The sequence below is a fragment of the Apium graveolens genome, chromosome 9 (assembly GCF_009905375.1).
Source record: "Apium graveolens cultivar Ventura chromosome 9, ASM990537v1, whole genome shotgun sequence".
In the NCBI taxonomy this organism is placed as follows: Eukaryota; Viridiplantae; Streptophyta; class Magnoliopsida; order Apiales; family Apiaceae; genus Apium; species Apium graveolens.
The window spans coordinates 260065495-260086562 of NC_133655.1; the positions used below are offsets into that span (position 1 = coordinate 260065495).

Genomic DNA, 21068 nt, shown 5'->3' on the forward strand with positions numbered 1-21068 from the left:
TGCACCTTTTGCTTTCTGCACCCATGTACTATTCTGGGCATTACCGCATCTAGTAGGTTGCAGGTGCAGCTGCTCTAAATAATTGGATGGACATTAAAGAAGAATCCACAGTAATAATATTTTGAGGCTTCATCTGAGCAAATCACGGTCAGATGCTATGGATTTAGATGGCCTGCAACAGCTTCCTCAAACAATTGCTGAAAACCAGGGCACTTGTTAAGAAAATTATAAGAATAAGTTTATAACAAGATCAATAATATTAATCTAAAGGAACTTATTACTAGACCTTCTCATGTAAAAGTAATGCACATGAATGATTACTGAACATGAAAATATGCAAGATATAAAATGCTGGTCAACATGTCTGCTGCTTAATCCTCTTTGTTGCTTCTAGTTTATGTTTGCACTAGCCAAAAAGATAACTAATAATAAACATGCAGATTTGTTTTAAAGAAACAAAGTCGTAGCCAGTGTCTTACTTACCGAAGCATGTTGCAGACGTGCATTCTCTTCTTTTATCACGTGCAGTTCCGCTTCCAGATCACGAGTATAAGGCTAGCCAATTAGAATACATGAAAACAAACTTTAGAAACAGACTTGGTGAGGCCCTCTCAAAGACCACGGTTTTAATCTACCGTATTTACATAGTCATGCCTATTTTTTGTGAATATTTCTTCATAAATAGAAATTAAAACAAATTTATTTATTCTGCAACCACTTAACAATGCATCTTCCATATTAATCCTTTACGATATAATCATTTCACTGTAAATAAACCGTAAATGTTGCCCTAGGATAAAGTTAAGTATTAACAATAAATTTTCAAATTATATGGGTTTGAGGCTGGAAATTTCGATAGTTTTAACGGATCGGGATCCATTTAAATAGAAAAAACAACCAAAAATGAACGTGAACGTATCCATTCTAGATTTCTTCTTCATACACTTTACACACACACAATTACACAAAGCTAGATCAACTTGTTGTATTTAACAAAAATAAATACTATTATAAATCTCGAATTAATTTCGAAAAATACGAAGAATTACCTGGAAACTACACGTGAACAGGAACGAAAATCATGGAGCACTTTCTTCATTGTTTCTGCAAGTAATTCAGAAATTCAAATAAAAATGAAGAATTAAATATAAAAAAAAAAATTATACTCATAAAAGATTGTACAAGAAGAGGACCTTAAGAATCTCTGCACTCCATGAAATGGTGAGCAGTGAGCCCAACAATTGCTTGCAGGAAACATAAAAACATTTTCAAACTTGAGTTGAAACTGTACGGGGACGGGGACGAGATTCGTGGAGCACTTTCTTCATTGTTTCTACAAGTAATTCAGAAATTCGAATAAAAATGAAGAATTAAACTAAAAAAAAACATAAATTATACTCATAAAAGATTGTACAAGTGAATTGAGTCTTGAAATTGACACCTTATAATTAATAAAAAGGGGCGATTGAGAGATTGAATATGATGAGGCTGCTTCGTGCATCGTGTATTGAGAGATTGAAAGATTGTATAAGTGCATCATGCTTCGATTAAATTGGGTATGTTACAGATATAAACAACTCGATTTGGGTATGTAAATTGGGCCGGACTTTGGCCCGCAGGGTTTGATTTTGTACGGATCAAATTGGGGTGGGTTTTTCGAGAAATGTCGGTCTCCCTCTATATTCTTGGGGTGGTATTATTGGGCTTTTTTTTACCGATTCAGATTGGATCGGATTTTTACTAATTTGAATTGGATCGAGTTTTATTAGAAATTCTGAAAACTACATAGGTTAACAACTAAATTATTGCATAAATGTATTATTTTGTATAAAGTATTTTATAAAAAAACAACTTTATTGAAAACATTTAAGTTGGGGCAAAAATGAACATGTTTATAAATTAATACGTTTTATAAATGTTATTCAAATATATATAGTGTACTTATTATATCTTCTTTCATGAATCTTATAATAAAGTATAAAAATAATATTATTATTCACGAATATATAAATATATTTGTGTCTTTAACTCCAAAACCATGATTACAACTCGATTTCACCTCCAAAACCATGATTACATGAAATTGATTACAATAAACGGGTGCTAATCCCTAACCCTAAGCCGTATTATATAGGCCGAGCAAGTGCCATTTCCTTATTTTTGAAGCAAAACATGGAAGTGACCCAAGTCCACTGCCATCTCCTTCTTTATGGGCTCGGTAAATCAAGTGACCCACTCCGATTAAACGTGTTTAAAATTTAAAATTTAAAAATTAAATATTAATAAGATTAAAAATAAAAATATTACTTATTATTAAAATACATTACATAATTAAAAAATAAAATATTACAAGAACATGACAATTTAAAATATTACATCTGAAACAAATCTATCTATTATATATCTAATACAGCAACAGGGGTTCGCTGAGCAAATTTAATCATAAATATAATAATTAATGTTCATATAATATTTATTTTAACCATTAATGTTCATTCATTATTTAATCATAGATACGGTAATTAATGAGCAAATTTAATCATGAATATAATAGTTAATATCCATACAATATTTGTTTTAACCATTAATACTCATTCATTATTTAATCATAAATACATTAATTAATATCCAAACATTATTTGTTTTAATCATTAATACTCATTCATTATTATATAATTAATACAGATTCATTCATGTAATTTTTATTACCTCAATTAAAACATCATTAATATGTAAGTCATTAAAAATAATTTCTTCATAAAATTTACATACTCTATTAAAAAATTAGTATAAAAAATTTAAATGATAACCATTGCATAAGAATTCATATAATACATAAGTTATCACATCATTAACTTATTAATATCGATTAGTTGTTGCATACTTAATATATATATATATATATATATATATATATATATTTATAACTAATTATTATAGAGATATATGCATGGATCATATAATACCTAAGTTATGACTTACTAATATAGATTAATAATTGCATACTTAATATATACATATTCATTTATAACTAATTATTATAGAAATACATGCACGCATGTATACATACATACATCCAAACATATGTACGTATGTACGTATATATGTATATATATAATAATTTAGTTAGAGATGTTATATTTTCAGAGCAGGTTCTTAATTATCAGAGCAAGACAATAAAAAATATTATATTACCCTCAGTTTATTTTTCTATTTGGCATGGCGTAGTATTGTCTTATCCTTTTTATTTGCTCCGAAAATTAAAAACCCTCATCTTCAAATGAAATTTCCCTTAAATTTCCCTTTTAGTTAATGATTCAAATTTTTTTGTCTACAAAAATTGTCCTTATTTTTAACGTAAGTTAAATTCTAAAAACGAGAATACATACATTATTAATTATCAAATTAATAATATAAATAAGTGAATTTTAAATATAAAGTAAAATTAAATATTAATATTAATAGTAATAATTTTAAATTTCATTAAAAAGAAAAAATATTTCATTTTAATAGCAGGTTTATAAAACATATATATTAAAAATTCTAATAATAATAATTATTATTATTTATATTATATTAATAATAATTATAATAATAATAATAATAATAATAATAATAATAATAATAATATTATAACAAAATAAATAATATTAATACATGAGAAACTTGAGTACAAAATCATGTTATTTATAAAAAGTGGTAGTACATTTAAATTATAATAAATTTTATTTGTACAAAATATTATTGTTCGTCATTAATTTTAATGATATTATCAGAGCCTACCAGTGACCTTTAATAACACAGTTGACTGACATATACCATATTTATCACATTAACACTAATATTTAGATCTATTATAAACATTTGCGAATTAAATATTACAAACAAATGAACTAGATAAACTTATATATTAAATATGATTATGTGGATCAGAATCATTGATACCTCTAACTGAATATATATTTATATCTAACCATGTCATACTTTAAGTATTATATTTTTGTATTTACACAAAAATAAATAAATTATGGGCTTTCATATATATATATATATATATATATATATATATATATATATGTATATATAATATATACACACACATATATATATATATGTATATGTATGTGTGAATTTATGTAAAAAAAACCTTTAACTTATGGTCTTCATAATTCATAAAATATATGATAATGTTGGTTTATATTGGTATTTTACTCCGTCATTATGGCATGAACGGATAATATTAACTAAAATAAATAATCTTGGTAAAGTTTACATATTAAAATACAACCCGAAAGCGCCTAGTATGCCGTGAGATGTGGATTTATTAATATTTTTTGAGAGAGGGGAAAGAGTTACTGAGGTCGGAAATTAAAATTGAAGAATACTAAAATTCAAATAACAATTATAAAATAAAATCTTATGTAAACAAACAACTATATTATGTAAAATTACTAAAATTTCTAAAAAATTTCCATGGATCGTCCTTAACAGTAAAAAACAAGAAATGTCACTACAAGTCTCTACGTTAATTGTAGATAAACACTATTGCACCAATGTCATCAAAATAAAAATCTACTCATATACAAAAATAAATCCATCATCATTAGGAGGGGGGACAACATGAAATATTATCAACAAGAAAAACTAAAATAATATCGATTCGCCCAATATAGAGCATGTCCGTGCATTGCACGGGCTACAGAGCTAGTTAATCATTATTATGGAACATTGTGATATGCTCAACCAGATCGAATTGTAGTTGACGATGTTTCTGCCTGTTACAAAGTTGGATAGTCCTTCCGATATACATTTCATTAGAGGCTAAAGATTCTTCGCCTAAGTTTGGAGGCGGTAAGCCATATGTTGCATCATCGTAAGATGGTAAAGCGCCAAAGGGAGTGACGTATGTGTCTCTCTCATCCTCAACGATCATATTATGTAGTATAATACACGCTCTCATTATTTTAGCGAGATCTTCTTTATCCCAAAATTGTGTTGGATCATGTACAATTGCAAATTGAGATTGCAACACGCCAAATGTCATTTCTACGTTTTTTCGATGACCTTCTTGATATTTGGAGAACAATTTTCTCTTTTCACCTTGTGGGCGTGGAATTGTTTCACGAACGTAGCCCATTCAGGATAGATTCCATCTGTTAGATAGTACCCCATGTTATAGTTGTTACCATTAATATTGTAATTTACCTTAGGAGCACGACCTTCTTGTACATCATCAAATATCGGTTATCGGTCTAACACATTCATGTCGTTATTAGAACCAGCAACTCCAAAAAATGCATGTCATATCCATAGGTCCGATGAGGCAACAACATTAAGCAATATTGTTGGAACTCCTTTATGACCCCTCATGAACATCCCTTTCCATGCTTTAGGGCAATTTTTCCACTGCAAATGCATGTAGTCAATACTCCCCATCATTCCGGGAAAACCGCGAGCCTTTCCCATTTTTATGAGACGTTGTACATCATTTGAGTTTGGCTTTCGCAAATATTCACTCTCAAAAATTAAAATAATATTGGTAACAAATTTTTTCAAGCATTCAATTGCAGTGGACGTACCAATGCACACATAATCATCAACCGCATCCGTTCCAATTCCATATGCCAACATGCGTATGGCCGCCGTGAATTTTGTAAAGGTGATAGGCCCTTTCTTTCCAATGCATCAACCTTCTGCTGAAAATATGGATCAAAATTTGAAAGAGCATCCACAATTCGAAGGAACACGTGTCTTCCCATTCGAAACCGTCGTCGGAATGTATCTAGAGGGTATACTGGATTTTGAGCAAAATAATCTCTCTCCAATCGTTCATGACCCGCTTCGCGGTCTTTGCATATCACTCGTTTAGTCGTGGTTGACGAGCCTTCTTCAATAAATTCTTTAGACATATCAGAGTTCTCATCCGTAGTATATATTTTGATTGCACTGTGAATGAAAAAAATGAGTTGCAGACTATCACAAAGAACAGACATGTTTTATAGGAGATAAAAATAATAAAAGAAAACGGCTAGTTCGAACTAAAAATAAACAAGAACTAAATTACAACGAGTAGTTCCAAATAGAAACAAACAAAAACTAGCTTCCAAGAACTTATTCCAAACAGAATCAAACGAACAACTAGTTTCCAACAACTAATTCCAAATAAAAATAAACAAGCAACTAGATTCCAATGGCTAGTTCCACCTGCGTCTTGATTTGACTTCCTCAATAATTTTGGCATAAATCTCTCGTTGAGCCTCTTTCATTATACTAGTATCAAGCGTAAGAAGTTGCATATCTGATTCATTCTCTATCCTAGCCTCCTCTTTTTCTTAAGTTCATTGAACTCTGCCATTAGATCTAATCTCCTGCATAAACTAGCTTTTATTTCTTCATAATCTTTTTTTTAAGATCATTAAACTCTGCCTTTTTTTCCCGTCCCTCTTAGCTGCTTTTGTACCTTTAGGACGAACCGGTGATTCAACAACATTCTCATCTGTTGGTGTTTCATTCATCAATGATGAGTAGTTCCCAAAATCACTAAATTTAGTTCTCTTTGCACTTCCATTATTTGTCTCTTTAGGCTGTCTCCATTTAGGATATCTCTTTAGATCATTCCAATGCTTGTCAAAATTAAACTTCTTATTGTATTTAGTTTTATGGAAACCATGAGCTGCCGCAATTATGTTGTCCAAATTTGTACCACTCCCCATTTTTGAGACAGCTTCCTCATAACATGTTCTATATTGCTAAGCCCCTTCATTTATTCGTTGCCACCTTTTTTGATAGATATTACCCCTCTTTTGATAATACCGTGATTACTTTATTCACAATAGTTACAAATTTGATCCCAAAATTCACCTTTTTTATTCGCCCCGATCAAGGGATCAATCGACACATTCAACCATGCGCTAATTAAGAGTTTATCTTCAGGAGGTCATTTCACTTGTTAGGGGAATGGCAAGGGTTTGGAAGGTGGTATTGGGTTAACGATATATGAAACTAATATCATATGACGTATGTTTAGTTGATTGCTATAATTGATATTGATAGTATATTAATATCATGTTTGTTTGATTGTTGTAATTTATATGAGTAATTTTAAATATTTTTAAGGTTATAATTTTAAATAATTTAAATAATAAAAAATTTAATATTTTTTTTATATTTTTTAATTGCTAACTTAATTTTGTATTATAAAATTACACGTAGTATATAAATTATTATTATTATTATTTTAAATTTCTTATTGTGTGCTATTTTTCGGCCGTAAATATTATTTAATATTATTTTTTCAATAGTCATTTTTAAATTAATATTTATAAACTTAGGGGTGTATCCTTATTTAATAAATTTTTTAGGTTCAATAATTCACTTTGGATATTAGAAATATTTAAAAACTAGTTGCCCTCCTATCTCTCTCTTTCGCAAAACCTTAATTCTTATTTTTTCGATTGGTTAATGATAAACACTGTTTTGATAATTTTTCCTAATTTTTATTTACTTCAAATAAATCTATCTCTTCATTAAGAGTTTTAGTTCTATGTATAGGTTTTCTTAACTATATATTGTGTTTTGTTCTCTCTCATTGTGAGAGTTTAGTTTGTTTGTTTTGTTCTCTGGAATCGTAGATCTACAAAATTTCGTATATTGGTTCATTGATAGGGGTCCTATCAGATTACGACTATTATTAATTGTTCGAATGCGTTTCGACACGTCAAATTTCTGTGTTCTCACAATTTCAACAGATTGTTGGATTGTCTTTATAAAATGATGTATATGTCAACAATGCGAGCGAGAAATATACAACAGTGAAAGATCCGATCAACGATCGTAGTTTTGTTCAAAAAGACTATGATTTGATTTATCTTGATACGTATTTATTCAGTTTTAATTATTATTATAATTTTTTTTGGATTTTAATTAATAAACTAATTGAATATCCAATTTTTTTTAATAAATGACAGCTAATTTAACAATCTTGAACAATTTTTTTTTAACGTAGGTAACCGGCGGCCGCTACCCATCGGGTGCGCACTAGATAAACCTTACGGGCTCCTAAAGTTCAACAACTTCCATTTAGATTTTTGAAATATTAAAATAATAAATTAATAATTGGTACACTGATATAGAATTCAGGATTTTAGAAATCAAACTCCAATTAAAATTCTAATATCTAATTTAGCAGTTTTGAATTTTGTAGGGTTCAAAATGCCCCGTTAAAATTTTAAAAATATTAAAACTTAGTAAAATGCACAACAATCCAATTAGAAAAAATTGGGGAAAGCGTTACTTAAAGCGATCTAACTTAAGTAACGTTTAGCATAACAAAAAAAAATTAAAAACCTCAAACACAAGTTCATCTAGCGTCATGGACAAAAAAAGGAAAAAAATAGTATTAATAACAACCAACACGCTAAGCAATTTAGTGTTTTAGCTAAACGTTACCATTTTATGCGTTTCTACATACTATTTGGACTGTTTTTACATGTCGTGCCATTTTAAACAATATTCTACCCATGTACCATATAGGGCTAAAAACCGGTATACTTGGTGTTATTAATTATCTTTACATTATCAGAAGCAATTTGTACTTTACCCGAATGTGAAAGAAAACATTATACTTGAACAAGGTACATAATCTGACTGCAGGTTGGGTTTTTAAATCTTGTTAACTTTCTTGACTTTTAATTGTCAACATTGTAAAATTGACATTTGCTCCATGATTGTTGATTAGTGAGTTGAAGGCTTTTACTTGGACAGTAAAAATGTTTCACAAAAAACGTACTCGCCCTGTCTCTAAAAACGTGTCCTATTTATGTTGGACACGTTTGCCAATACACACTTTTGATTGTTAATATCTTTAATTTTGTATTACTATTAAATATAAAAACTTCATTGTATTAAAATACTCATAAATACGAATTCATCAAGATGACTATATTTGATCTTATAGATTAGACATAAATTAATAGTCAATCGCTTACCATGAATAATGTCAAAATTCAAAATAAGAAAGTTATTGTACATGACTTTTTTTTGAAATAAAGAATTTGTACGTGGTTACTTTTGTTTGGAAACCGTATTTTTTATAAAAAAAATTCAAAGTAAAATCGTAAAAGACTTTGAAAAGTAGCATTTATTTCAAACAAATAAACATTACTAACTTATTTTGAAAAATAAAACATTAAAATCTATAATGTTAACCGTCGTCGTGTAAAATGTCGTTCAGGTAAGAATAAATTCTACGAACTTCAGCAGAATTGGAATTTGACTTAGGTTCAGAAGTAATATCGTTTAGGTCAAAATCTCTACGAATCCGCTGAATAACATTTAGTTCAATCTCTAGGAATTCTGGCAGAATTAGAATCTGATGAATGCTTTGGAATAACACATCAACGGTCCCAAAAGTTCCCCGCCTAGCATGTCGACATCATCATCAATATTCACGTCTTTAACTACCTTTCCTTCTATTGCACTTCTAAGCTTTCCATGACATCGTCGAAACATTCCCCACAAAAAATTGTGCTTATACCCCTCTGTAGTAAAAAAGAAAAGATCATTATAATCAAGCACATGCTATAATCAGGTGGTGTATATATGATCCAATACTTCATCAAATGAGTTTTCACTTTATCTTCCCTCATCACAGATACCAACTAAAACTAATATGACAATACAAGTAGTACTATAAACCAAGCAAAGTGAAAGACGACCTGGCTCCCTTTTATTACGTTTAACATACTTGTGTTCATTTAATATGCATATACATATGCAGTTTGGACATATCACATGGATAAGCACTTTTTTCCTTAAAGACAGACATTAATCCCTATTTAATTTATGGCGCTGTTAGTTTAATTTCATATCAAACAAATATCCCAAGTCCATATTCAACAAGAAAATGTACTCTGAAAATACTGTACGGCCATTATCAGGGGATAGAGTAGCGTCTATATCTGCTATAGGAAGTTAAGAGAAAAGTACACAAACCAATCACAGAAGCACATTTATTTAGTGAACATCATTGTCAAAAAGGAAACAATTACGAATTCAAAGCAGCAGTCAGAAAAAAGAAGTTAAGGCTTATGAGAATATGTGGTCACATGGAATAACATAAGTTTTGCTACAGAAACTTATGAGACCAGTTTTATACCCAATGGGAACGTTAACCTTTACAATGGAAGAAAGTGAGAGCTAGGCCCAGTACACTGGAAAACTGCAATCTTACTATCTGTTGTTCAGATAAAATTAAATGAACTTTAGTCATGGTATCTGGACTAGGAAAATGAAGGAGCCTGTACACATTTAATATTTCTTTAGTCATAACTATGGAAGACAAAGAAAGAAAGCTGTCAACAAATTCATATTAATATATGTGGATTGATAATAATCACCAACATTCATGTACCCAAGAAACTCTTTGCCTACAATTTTTACTGTCCTGCCATTTCTATACCTACAAATATGATCTTAGATGTGAAAACAAATACACAGGCAAACTACAAAAGAGATAATACAACAACTTCACCAAGTACAAAATGTTTCTATAACCATAGGTTCGTATCATCTCAAAGTTATCAAACATGTGGAGGCGTCCATGGATCCAATCAGCATATAGCATTTGGAAACTTGCAACACAATCACTATCTTTTGCAGTTATATAATTTATTTATTTTTAAATACCGATTAAGGCCGTGTTTGTAAAGGGAAAAAAACAATATATCTGCAAAAAAGTACTTTTAAATAAACCGTGCGTAACTAGGATATACTTGTCATGTAAATTAATAGGAAAATACATCAAAAGTTAACCTGTAGGGCCACTCCTTTAAATCTTCCTCTGAAGTCTTTCGCAGTAATCCTTCTGTTTCTTGGGAGGAGGATAATGATCAACTCTTCATCCTTCGTTTCTTGCATGACCATTTGCTTCAACTGAAGCGGAGGAGCAAAACTAGACCTTCTCATGTTACAGTCATGCACACCACTTCCATGAATAAGTAAAATATGTATGATTTAATATTGTCGGTAAAAGATATAACATACATTAACTATGTAAACCATTCAGAATGAGTTGTGACCGGTCTCCAATGGAGTAATTTGGAATACGTACCCAAAAAAATTGATACCTCAAAGGTATAAATGACTAAATAATAAATATGGTATTTAGAGTATCCATATGAGATTTATAACTCCAAATGTGAATACTTAAAAGGTAAAAATTGACTACTTTTGCATGAAACAAATGTGATTTATGAGTCTCGATGATGGGTAAGACACTATGTTTCTTAACCTCTCAATATGGTTGCACTGATCACATAGGTATTATGTGGGGTAGTATTTCAATTCTAGTGAGATTTATCTATTTTTTTTGCAAAAAATCTATTGATTTTAGTTGCATGAATTTCTATAATAAAAATAAAATAATAGCAAATAAAAATATCTAAAAAAAATAACAACAAATATTACAAATCTTGCATTAATTTAAAAAGAATGGACAATTACCTGGAAACTATATGTCAACGGGGAGGGGGATTCATGGAGCATTTTCTTCATTGTTTCTGCAAGTATTTCAAAAATTTATGAAGTAGAAGTAGCAGTTCGATAATAAAATTAAAAAAAAATCACAGAACAAACTTAAAGATGGTAAAATAATTCAGTCCAATGGTCTAACTGTGCCACAATCATATCTATACACACACAGTATACACACACACATAGATAATCAAGATTGTATAAGTGAATAGAGTCTGGAAATTTCATATTCCTCCCTTCTATATATCTAAAATTGATATACGTTTTATGAGGAGATTTACTGCACATATTTTCCTCCACTAATCTTAGTTCATAATTAAGTTTTTACATCCCTTAATTCGAAGAAGAGTGTCACTAAACGGGAGATGATGACAACTATGCTCATTTATTGTGCACTATTGAAGTAAAAAACTAAGTACTAGGGAACCACACATAAGACTATACCTCAAATTCAAAAGTAATTGCATCTCCTTGTTCAGTGAAGCATTTTCAATAAGACAGGTTGTCTAGATAATCCAATGTTTCCAAACCTTCTATCCTCACTTCACTGTAAACCATATGAATTTTGGTCAGTCCAGGTAGCAGAAACAAAAGAGGACGAGCTAAATACTGTAAATTTCACTCCGGCAAGCCTTCATAGTATCAAGAAATCTAATTAAGCAACAAGATCGCAAAGTCTACATTCCTTCTCCTTTATTATTATGTGGCAAATGATCAAAATAACATTGAGAAGGAGAAGTGTCTAAATGGCACATCTGAAAAGCCTTCAAGTGTCACTTATGTAAAACATAACGCACACATGTGTTTCTGTTAGAATAATATAAGATCCTGTAAAGGGCCATTCTCTAATACCTTGAGGTTTTAGAGTAACTGGTTCCTCTACATGGTATCAGAGCTCAGGCCGGCAGAGGACTCAGGTTCGATCCATGCCAACCCCAACATTTCTCACAATTTAAGAGGGACACGAAAGACAAATTTATGCCCCAAAGATGGGCGCCCGTGATCCACTCTTCGACCCATAAATGGGCTTTCGAGTGAGGGGGAGTGTTAGAATAATATAAGATCCTGTAAAGGGCCATTCTCTAATACCTTGAGTTTTTAGAGTAACTGGTTCCTTGACAATTTCAACTATAACTTAAATGTATTGTGCATGTACTAAAATGTGGCAGTAATTTAAACGTGTCAGTATGATCATTTTTCTCTCATATTGTGTTGATAAAAGGTAAATGCACTTAACTTTATTTCACCTACTTAAAACAAATGAAATGCTTTCAAAAAAATATTAAAGCAGCGTTTAGCATAAGCCTCTTCTACTTTTAAGTAAGTAATATATTCCCTTAGAAACTAACAGTGAGAGGGAGTTGAAAATGTAGCATTGTACTCACTAGCACCATTTTGGTGATATGCAAAAGATTACTAAATGACATACATACATAGCACGAAAACGTCAACCATTTACAAATAGCAGAGGTTTTAATAGGTACTTAAATGTCACTGCCAACTTAGCCCAGTCCTGTTTCTATGATCTTTGTTTTATTTCATGTCACAACACATTACAACCAGTGACAGAGTATTTAGGTTCAAAAATGTCAGTGCATACCAGATATCCGAAACAGACAAATATGTATGGTAGCCAAATGAGAAACTAAAGGCTGTTGTCAATGTTCCTGATGCGCGATATCATGTTGAGATTCCCACAAGATGAAAGAGAAACCCTAAGTCGAAACTCATAACTATGGAAGACAAAGAAAGAAAGCTGTCAACAAATTCATATTAATATATGTGGATTGATAATAATCACCAACATTCATGTACCCAAGAAACCATTTGCCTACAATTTTTACTGTCCTGCCATTTCTATACCTACAAATATGATCTTAGATGTGAGAACATATACACAGGCAAACTACAAAAGAGATAATACAACTTCACCAAGTACAAAATGTTTCTATAACCATAGGTTCGTATCATCTCAAAGTTATCAAACATGTGGAGGCGTCCATGGATCCAATCAGCATATAGCATTTGGAAACTTGCAAAACAATCACTATCTTTTGCAGTTATATAATTTATTTATTTTTAAATACCGATTAAGGCCGTGTTTGTAAAGGGAAAAAAACAATATATCTGCAAAAAAGTACTTTTAAATAAACCGTGCGTAACTAGGATATACTTGTCATGTAAATTAATAGGAAAATACATCAAAAGTTAACCTGTAGGGCCACTCCTTTAAATCTTCCTCTGAAGTCTTTCGCGGTAATCCTTCTGTTTCTTGGGAGGAGGATTATGATCAACTCTCCATCCTTCGTTTCTTGCATGACCATTTGTTTCAACTGAAGCAGAGGAGCAAAACTAGAGAAAATTTTAAAACCTGCATCAAGTTATCGGTACTATGATTTCAAATAAAAAGACTGCAACGTGAATATAACGATAATTGGTATATACCTTGGGAAAACAAACAGAGATTCCTCCTCGCTTGCATTATAAGGCCTGGGAACCTTCAGAAAACATTTAGGAATATAATTAAGATTACGCCCGGTATTGTATATTAAGCAGCATAACTTGATTACTCAATCACTCACTCAACAAATACATAAGGCACATTTTAAACTTAAAACTATATTCGCCCTTTTGTTTATAGTTTCTAAAGTACATTTTTTGGTCATTCTGTAATGCACCACAACCCAGAAATTATATTCTCAAGAAAATTCTATCATGGATCACTTACAGAGAGATATTTCAAAGAGCAAGTTGTCGTTAGAAGCACTTAAACAGCGAGCCAAAAAAACAACTTAAGACTACAACCTAATTAACTACATAGATTGCAATTACCAGCAAGAAAGTCTGCACATAACCATTATACACTTCAATGCCAGAGGGCACAAGAGGCAGTAGTAGTGCAAGAAAGTCTACATGTTGTACACTTTAATTGTTGTACCACACAACAGGGAGAAGTGGTGTCTGTTTTGAGAAACATAATTGTGGAAAAGTTTCAATATAATTTGTCATCCAAAGTTAGATGGGTCAAATTAGTTTGCCTAAACTCTTGATCGGAACATCGAATATTGGGTATTATTCTCTTAAAAGATTTTTATGTATGTTCTGCGTTTTACCGAAAAGAAATAGTGATTCATGTATTTGTGTAATGAGAAATATAAATCTTTTGCGATGCTGGTGTATTGTGTCAGAAATCGGATTACAGCTTATGAGTCGAATCCAAAAACATCAAATATAAGCAGCAGTGGAGCTCTGAGGTTGGTAAGAATAAGGTACTAAGATTTATAGAAGGGGAAGAAATAAAGGAGCCTGTACACATCTAAGAATTCCTTGTTGTCTACAACAGAAGACTGGAAGGTCAAAATGAAGACCCTGATTAGAAGTTATCAAGACATTATATTTGAGACCTCATTCATCCACCAAGGTAAATTTCATCAACAGTCGTGGAAAAATAACTAAATAAGACTATATATCTACAAATCATATGGGCCAATAAGGAATCTGAACAATTACTGAAGCGAAAAGTATTCAATTGGGAATATGAACAATTACCGAAGAGGAAAGAACTAAGTTCTCTACTATGCAAAAAGATTAATAGGGGCTTTAGAGAGATATTTAAGGGACTAGAGTAATTATCTTTATATTTGCTTTCTGCACCCATATATTATTCTGGGAATTACCAGATCCAGTAGGTGCAGCTGCTTTAAATAATTGGACTCGGGTACGGAAATTCAAATATATCCAAGTATCAGATTTGGCACTTTGAAAGACTTAGAACCTGGCAACACCATTTGGCGGTTGGCACAAATATGGGGACACGACATTTTTTTAATTTAAATTCATTGAATATAATAGGTAGAGTTTGGGGGCCAGAAACAGAGCTAAAATTTTTATTAGGTTATATATGCTCCTATCATGTTTCAATGTTCTATTTCCTGTAATATTTTCCTTATTGACATTTATTTCCAAGTATTACTTATAACCAAAAATGAATGTGGACGGTATCCACTGTAGATTTCTTCTTTATACACTACACGCATATCTACAGTTCTACTTGTGGTGGTTGACTTTATTGTCTTCCATCCCCCATTCATTTTTCCCCATCCCTCCATCATCTACCCACATCTGCAAACATATTCAAATTCACCTTTAAAGCACCGGTAGATCTGCAATTATTACAGGAGGGATGCTTTTTACGGCAAACTTCGAATATTTTTTGGCGAGCTACAATTATTTTCCAGTAACAACAAAGTAGGATTAAGTTTCAAGACCATATATCAAATAATACTCATCTCAAATAATGCAGTACAAATAATGCATTATAAATAATGCAGTTTCAAGACCATATATCAAGTAATGCAGTACAAAGTACAAACACTACACTCGCTCTTAACAAAAATCAAATTGTAAACTGAAATTATAAACTATTAATTAAAAACTCCTTTTCTTGAATTTGATTTTCTACTCTCAATTTATTTATACTGTTTTAATTTTGCAGGTGATTAGATTTAAATTTCCATTTTAGGGCTTTCATTTTAGGACTTTCAGTTAGGTATACATCTCTAACTAGTCTAACTGATTACGGCTTCAATTTATCTTTCTTCCATTTAGTCATAGGTTTAGCATTAAAGGGCAAGTGTATCCTGCGATTCTACCTGTTGAAGATAAGAAAGTTACTGGTAAGGTTTGTTTAATAATGATAATCCATCTTGACTTTCAGCCTGTATAACATTAATGATATATAGCCCTCTATAGTATTAATAATTTCCATTCTTTATGTAGTTATGAACATTTAGATATAATCTTCAAATTACTTACTTCCATGTGTTGATTCTCTTACTATTATCATAGAACTTTTGAGCAATTTGCATCAGGTTACATAGGTTTCCATAGCTTATCCAATGTAAAAATTCACATAACCCGTTGTTCTAATAACTGAATCTTCAAAAGCAATAATATTTTTCATATGCATATCATCACTATGTACTAATCTGCAAGTTGTAATTATATTTAGGAATTTCAAGTTGCCTCACTTTCTGATGGGGATTATAAGAAAAAAAAATGAAAGAAATTATTTATGAACTTGATTCGGGAAAATTCCATTGTCTGCAAAATTACAGAGTATGTGCGTATTGCATTGATATATGAAATCATTAGTACGTGGTCAACATGCCTGCTGCTTTATCCTCTTTGTTGCTTCTTGTTTATGTATGCACTAGTCAAAAAGAGAACTAATACTAAACATACAGATTGGTTTTACAAAAACAAAGTTGTAGCCAGTGTCCTACTTACCAAAGCTTGTTGCAGACGTGCATTCTATTCTTGTAACACGTTCAGTTTCGCTTCCAAGTCATGAGTATAAGCCTAGCCAATCAGAATATATGAAAACAAACTTTAGAAACAGACTTGGTGTGGCCCTTTTAAAGACCATGATTCGTACTTATTTTTTGTGAATATTTCTTCTTAAATAGAAATTATAACAAAATATTTTTTTTCTGCAACCACTTAACAAAGCACTAAGTATCACCACTGTGCATCTTCCATATTAGGCTCAATCGATTATTAATCATCATCCCAGATGATCCAGTACAATTGAAAATATGATACATGAGAAAATTTATCATTTATAGAGGTGGATCGCCCCTGAAGAATATATGAGTTTCGGCCATAATCATATACAAAAATGGTAATATATCTTAATAAAACTAAGCGGACTTGATACTTATGGCTTATATAATGGTTAACTAGACACCTCAGAGTTCCCCTAATTCTATTCTCTTTTCGAATAAGGTTTCTCAAGCTCTAGGCTAAATATTCTACTTGACTCATTAATTTATTCAACTACAGATTCGACTCATTAATATTCAATTGAACTAAATAAAGTAAAAATGTTCGAGCCCATAAAACATAAATTGCTCCCACCATAACATTCAATTAATTACAAAATCACGCTGTGTGTATAAATAAAAAATAGCAGTTAAACCAATAGAACAATATCAGATCAAACACAAATTTATATTAATATATATATTTATATGACTGTATTTATATATTTTTATATATATATATATATTAATGTATTACTTGGGTTTTAAGTAGTATAAGTTTGTAGATCTCTAAATACAGGAAAGAGTTTCAGTGGCAAAAACAGTAATTACCCATGGCTAATGCAATCGATATCTAGTCTATATTCTAGAAAGATAAGTATGCTGGAGGAAGTGTCACCTGAAATAACATTTACAATATATGTAGTTAGATCGCCATTGAACAAAATCAATTTGTTAACACTGAGTTTATAGTTTATACGTATCATTTCAGTGGCAAAAACAGTAATTACCCATGGCTAATGCAATCGATATCTATTCTATATTCTTGAGCATAATAGAAAGATAAATATGCTGGAGGAAGTGTCGCCTAAAATAACATTCACAATATATGTAGTTAGATCGCCATTGAACAAAATCAATTCGTTAACACTGAGTTTATAGTTTCTACGTATCATTACGAAATAGTCAGTACCTGGATTATTGTTGCCTTTAACACTTCACCATCTAATCCTAAATAAAGACAGGCAAGGCCCCAACATTGGTCCCATGATAAACCTCCAAAGGATGCCGGTAATAGGGACTCCAATCGACCAATTTTCATCTATCTTTTTATTAATTGCCATGAATAAACCTGAAATATGCATAGCAGTAAGCAAAGCATATATATGAAGAGAATCTGGCTATATGTAAGGATGTCTACAACAAATTCAGATATTATATCTAATCAGGAAGAGTCACAGATTAGATTATAATGTGTAATAAATCCGTCCTAAATAACCTTAATTATTTTTTTAATGAAGGCTTGCAGACTTGCAACTGCTATCATCAGGTAACTAAACCACTTTCCTTATTAGGCACTGATCTGTTTTTTTACTTGGCCTAATGTCCAGATAATGTGTGTGTGTATGTGGAATTGTATGTAGCTATGAAGAAGTTACACGATGGACTCGGGAATTAGTGCTTTGAACTTACCCAAGCAGAACATGTAAGTGCCCACAGCTGCTTTCGACACAATCAAAATACATTCCTCCATAATGCTTGGCATCTCAAAATGCAACCTGAAGCATAATTTCCATCCAGAAGTTAGCATGATGATAACATAAAAAAAACCGATTAATAATATCTAATTTTAATTGTCAAAGGTTCACTGGTTGGCATAATTCACCAAAAGTGTCTATATTTGAGTGTACGCATGTGTATAAGGTATGGGGATTATAGGAAAATCTCTATACACAACTAACAACGATAATTAGAGCTACTATTATCATAGAACTTTTGAGCAATTTGCATCAGGTTACATAGGTTTCCATAGCATATCCAATGTAAAATTCACATTACCCGTTGTTCTAATAACTGAATCTTCAAAAGCAATAATGTTTTTCATATGCAAATCATCACTATGTACTAATCTGCAAATTGTAATTTTATTTAGGAATTTCAAGTTGCCTCACTTTCTGTTGGGGATTATAAGAAATAAAAATATGAAAGAAATTATTTATGAACTTGATTCGTGAAAATTCCATTGTCTGCAAAATTACAGTGTCTGTGTGTATTGCATTGTTATATGAAATGATTAGTATGTGGTCAACATGCCTGCTGCTTTATCCTCTTTGTTGCTTCTTGTATATGTATGCACTAGTCAAAAAGAGAACTAATAATAAACATGCAGATTGGTTTTACAGAAACAAAGTTGTAGCCAGTGTCCTGCTTACCAAAGCATGTTGCAGGAGTGCATTCTCTTCTAGTAACACGTGCAGTTCCGCTTCCAGATAGCGAGTATAAGCCTAACCAATCAGAATATATGAAAACAAACATTAGAAACAGACCTGGCGTGGCCCTTTAAAGACATGGTTTTAATCTAACAAATTTACAGTCATACTTATTTTTTGTGAAATTTCTTCTTGATAGAAAGTAAAACAAAATTATTTTTTCTGCACCCACTTGACAAAGCACTACCCACTTGACAAAGCACTAAGTATCACTTTGCATCTTCCATATTAGGCTCAATCGATCATTAATCCTCATCGCAAATAATCATACAAATGAAAATATGATCATGAAGAAATTTACCATTAATAAGGGTCGCTCGCTCCTTAAAAATATATGAGTTTCCACCAGAATAGTCTACAAAAAAAAGGTAATATATCCTAATAAAACTAAGCGGACTCGATCCCTATGGCTTATATAATGGTTAACTAGACACCTCAAGAGAGGTCCCCAAATTATATTCTCTTTTCGAATAAGGTTTCTCAAGCTCTAGTCTAAATATTCTACTTGACTCATTAATTAATCAAGTCTAGATTCGACTCATAAATATTCAATTGAACTAAATAAAGTAAAAATGTTCATAAATTGCTCCCACCATAACATTCTATTAATTACAAAATCACACTATACGTATAAATAAACAATAGCAGTTATACCAATAGAACAATATCAAATCAAACACTAAATTCTTCGAGTACAACTAACAACGATAAATAGAGCAATAAATCCATGTCGAATGAACATACTCAAGCGCAACAAAACAACACAGTAAGATCGCAGTCAATAAAACAAACAACGTACATGTATATATGATGATCGCATTCAATTAATTAAATCGCAATAAAATGAAGAATTACCTGGAAACTACACATGGACGGGGTGAGCACTTTCTTCATTGTTTCTGCAAGTAATTTCAGAAATTCAAATAAAAATGAAGAATTAAATTAAATAAAAAAACATAAATTATACTCAGAAAAGATTGTATAAGTGAATAGAAATTCGAAATTGACACCTTATACTCGATTCTGATAACCTTATAACCTTATAACCTGTTAGAAGTACAAAATGTTACAAGTACAAAATACAAATTAAGATAACAATATAACTTACTTAGGGTTGACAAAATGTCTTCGTCTTGTTAAAGTCCAGGCATATCTCTTACAACATAAAGTATTATTTATATTCATAATAAATGTAAATATATAAAAAAATATATTAGAATAATCAAATTTTAACCGGGTTTTTAATCGGGTCAGGCCGAGTACGTAAATATACATATAATTCTGAAATTATTACTTTATATTTTAGTTGGGCCCTTGATAACTTTCTAATTTTTTTTATCTGATACTCTTAGCGAGAATATTACTTTACGACCGTGCCCCAAATTACGATTGACAAAATTTATACCTAAATAAGGTTATAACTTTATCCGATATTACTTAATACAGGTTTAAGTGTAGATATAACAAAAAGATTGCGGTTTACATGATCAGCCTGTACAAATACTCATGCTGGCCGGTGAGCATTTTTTCTGTTAATTTGCTGCATGTCATAACTAAAAGTTTTAAAATCAATTACAGAAATACCAATTCACATTTCTAAATCCATAAACTCTTCTCTCTCTGAAATTACAACATTTCTATGGTCTATGTTGTTTCAGCAAACACCAAATAAAATATGTTTTCATCAACTACATCTTTCCGAAATATTGCATGCAAATCAAAA

General features: G+C 31.0%; 2 protein-coding genes and 3 long non-coding RNA genes across 5 annotated transcripts; all 5 read right to left on the reverse strand.

Annotated features, from left to right (window-relative positions):
* Positions 1–24: 24 nt before the first annotated feature.
* On the reverse strand, positions 25–1593 carry LOC141682882 (uncharacterized). Its single transcript, XR_012559985.1, has 5 exons — positions 1442–1593; positions 1194–1333; positions 1050–1104; positions 484–555; positions 25–197 (listed from the first exon to the last, which is right to left on the reverse strand). It is a non-coding gene; the product is annotated as an uncharacterized LOC141682882 (long non-coding RNA).
* Positions 1594–4708: 3115 nt separating this feature from the next.
* On the reverse strand, positions 4709–5137 carry LOC141686209 (uncharacterized). The gene has a single exon (XM_074491259.1). The coding sequence runs from the start codon at positions 5135–5137 to the stop codon at positions 4709–4711; it is 429 nt and encodes a 142-aa protein (XP_074347360.1).
* A 164-nt stretch (positions 5138–5301) lies between these two features.
* LOC141686210 (uncharacterized) lies at positions 5302–5631 on the reverse strand. The gene has a single exon (XM_074491260.1). It carries the CDS (start codon positions 5629–5631, stop codon positions 5302–5304), a length of 330 nt encoding a protein of 109 aa, XP_074347361.1.
* A 7029-nt stretch (positions 5632–12660) lies between these two features.
* On the reverse strand, positions 12661–14031 carry LOC141687298 (uncharacterized). The gene is made up of 3 exons (XR_012560985.1): positions 13978–14031; positions 13746–13865; positions 12661–13265 (listed from the first exon to the last, which is right to left on the reverse strand). It is a non-coding gene; the product is annotated as an uncharacterized LOC141687298 (long non-coding RNA).
* Positions 14032–18112: 4081 nt separating this feature from the next.
* Positions 18113–19362, reverse strand: LOC141683622 (uncharacterized). The gene is made up of 3 exons (XR_012560379.1): positions 19289–19362; positions 18549–18634; positions 18113–18207 (listed from the first exon to the last, which is right to left on the reverse strand). It is a non-coding gene; the product is annotated as an uncharacterized LOC141683622 (long non-coding RNA).
* Between the last annotated feature and the right edge of the window lie 1706 nt (positions 19363–21068).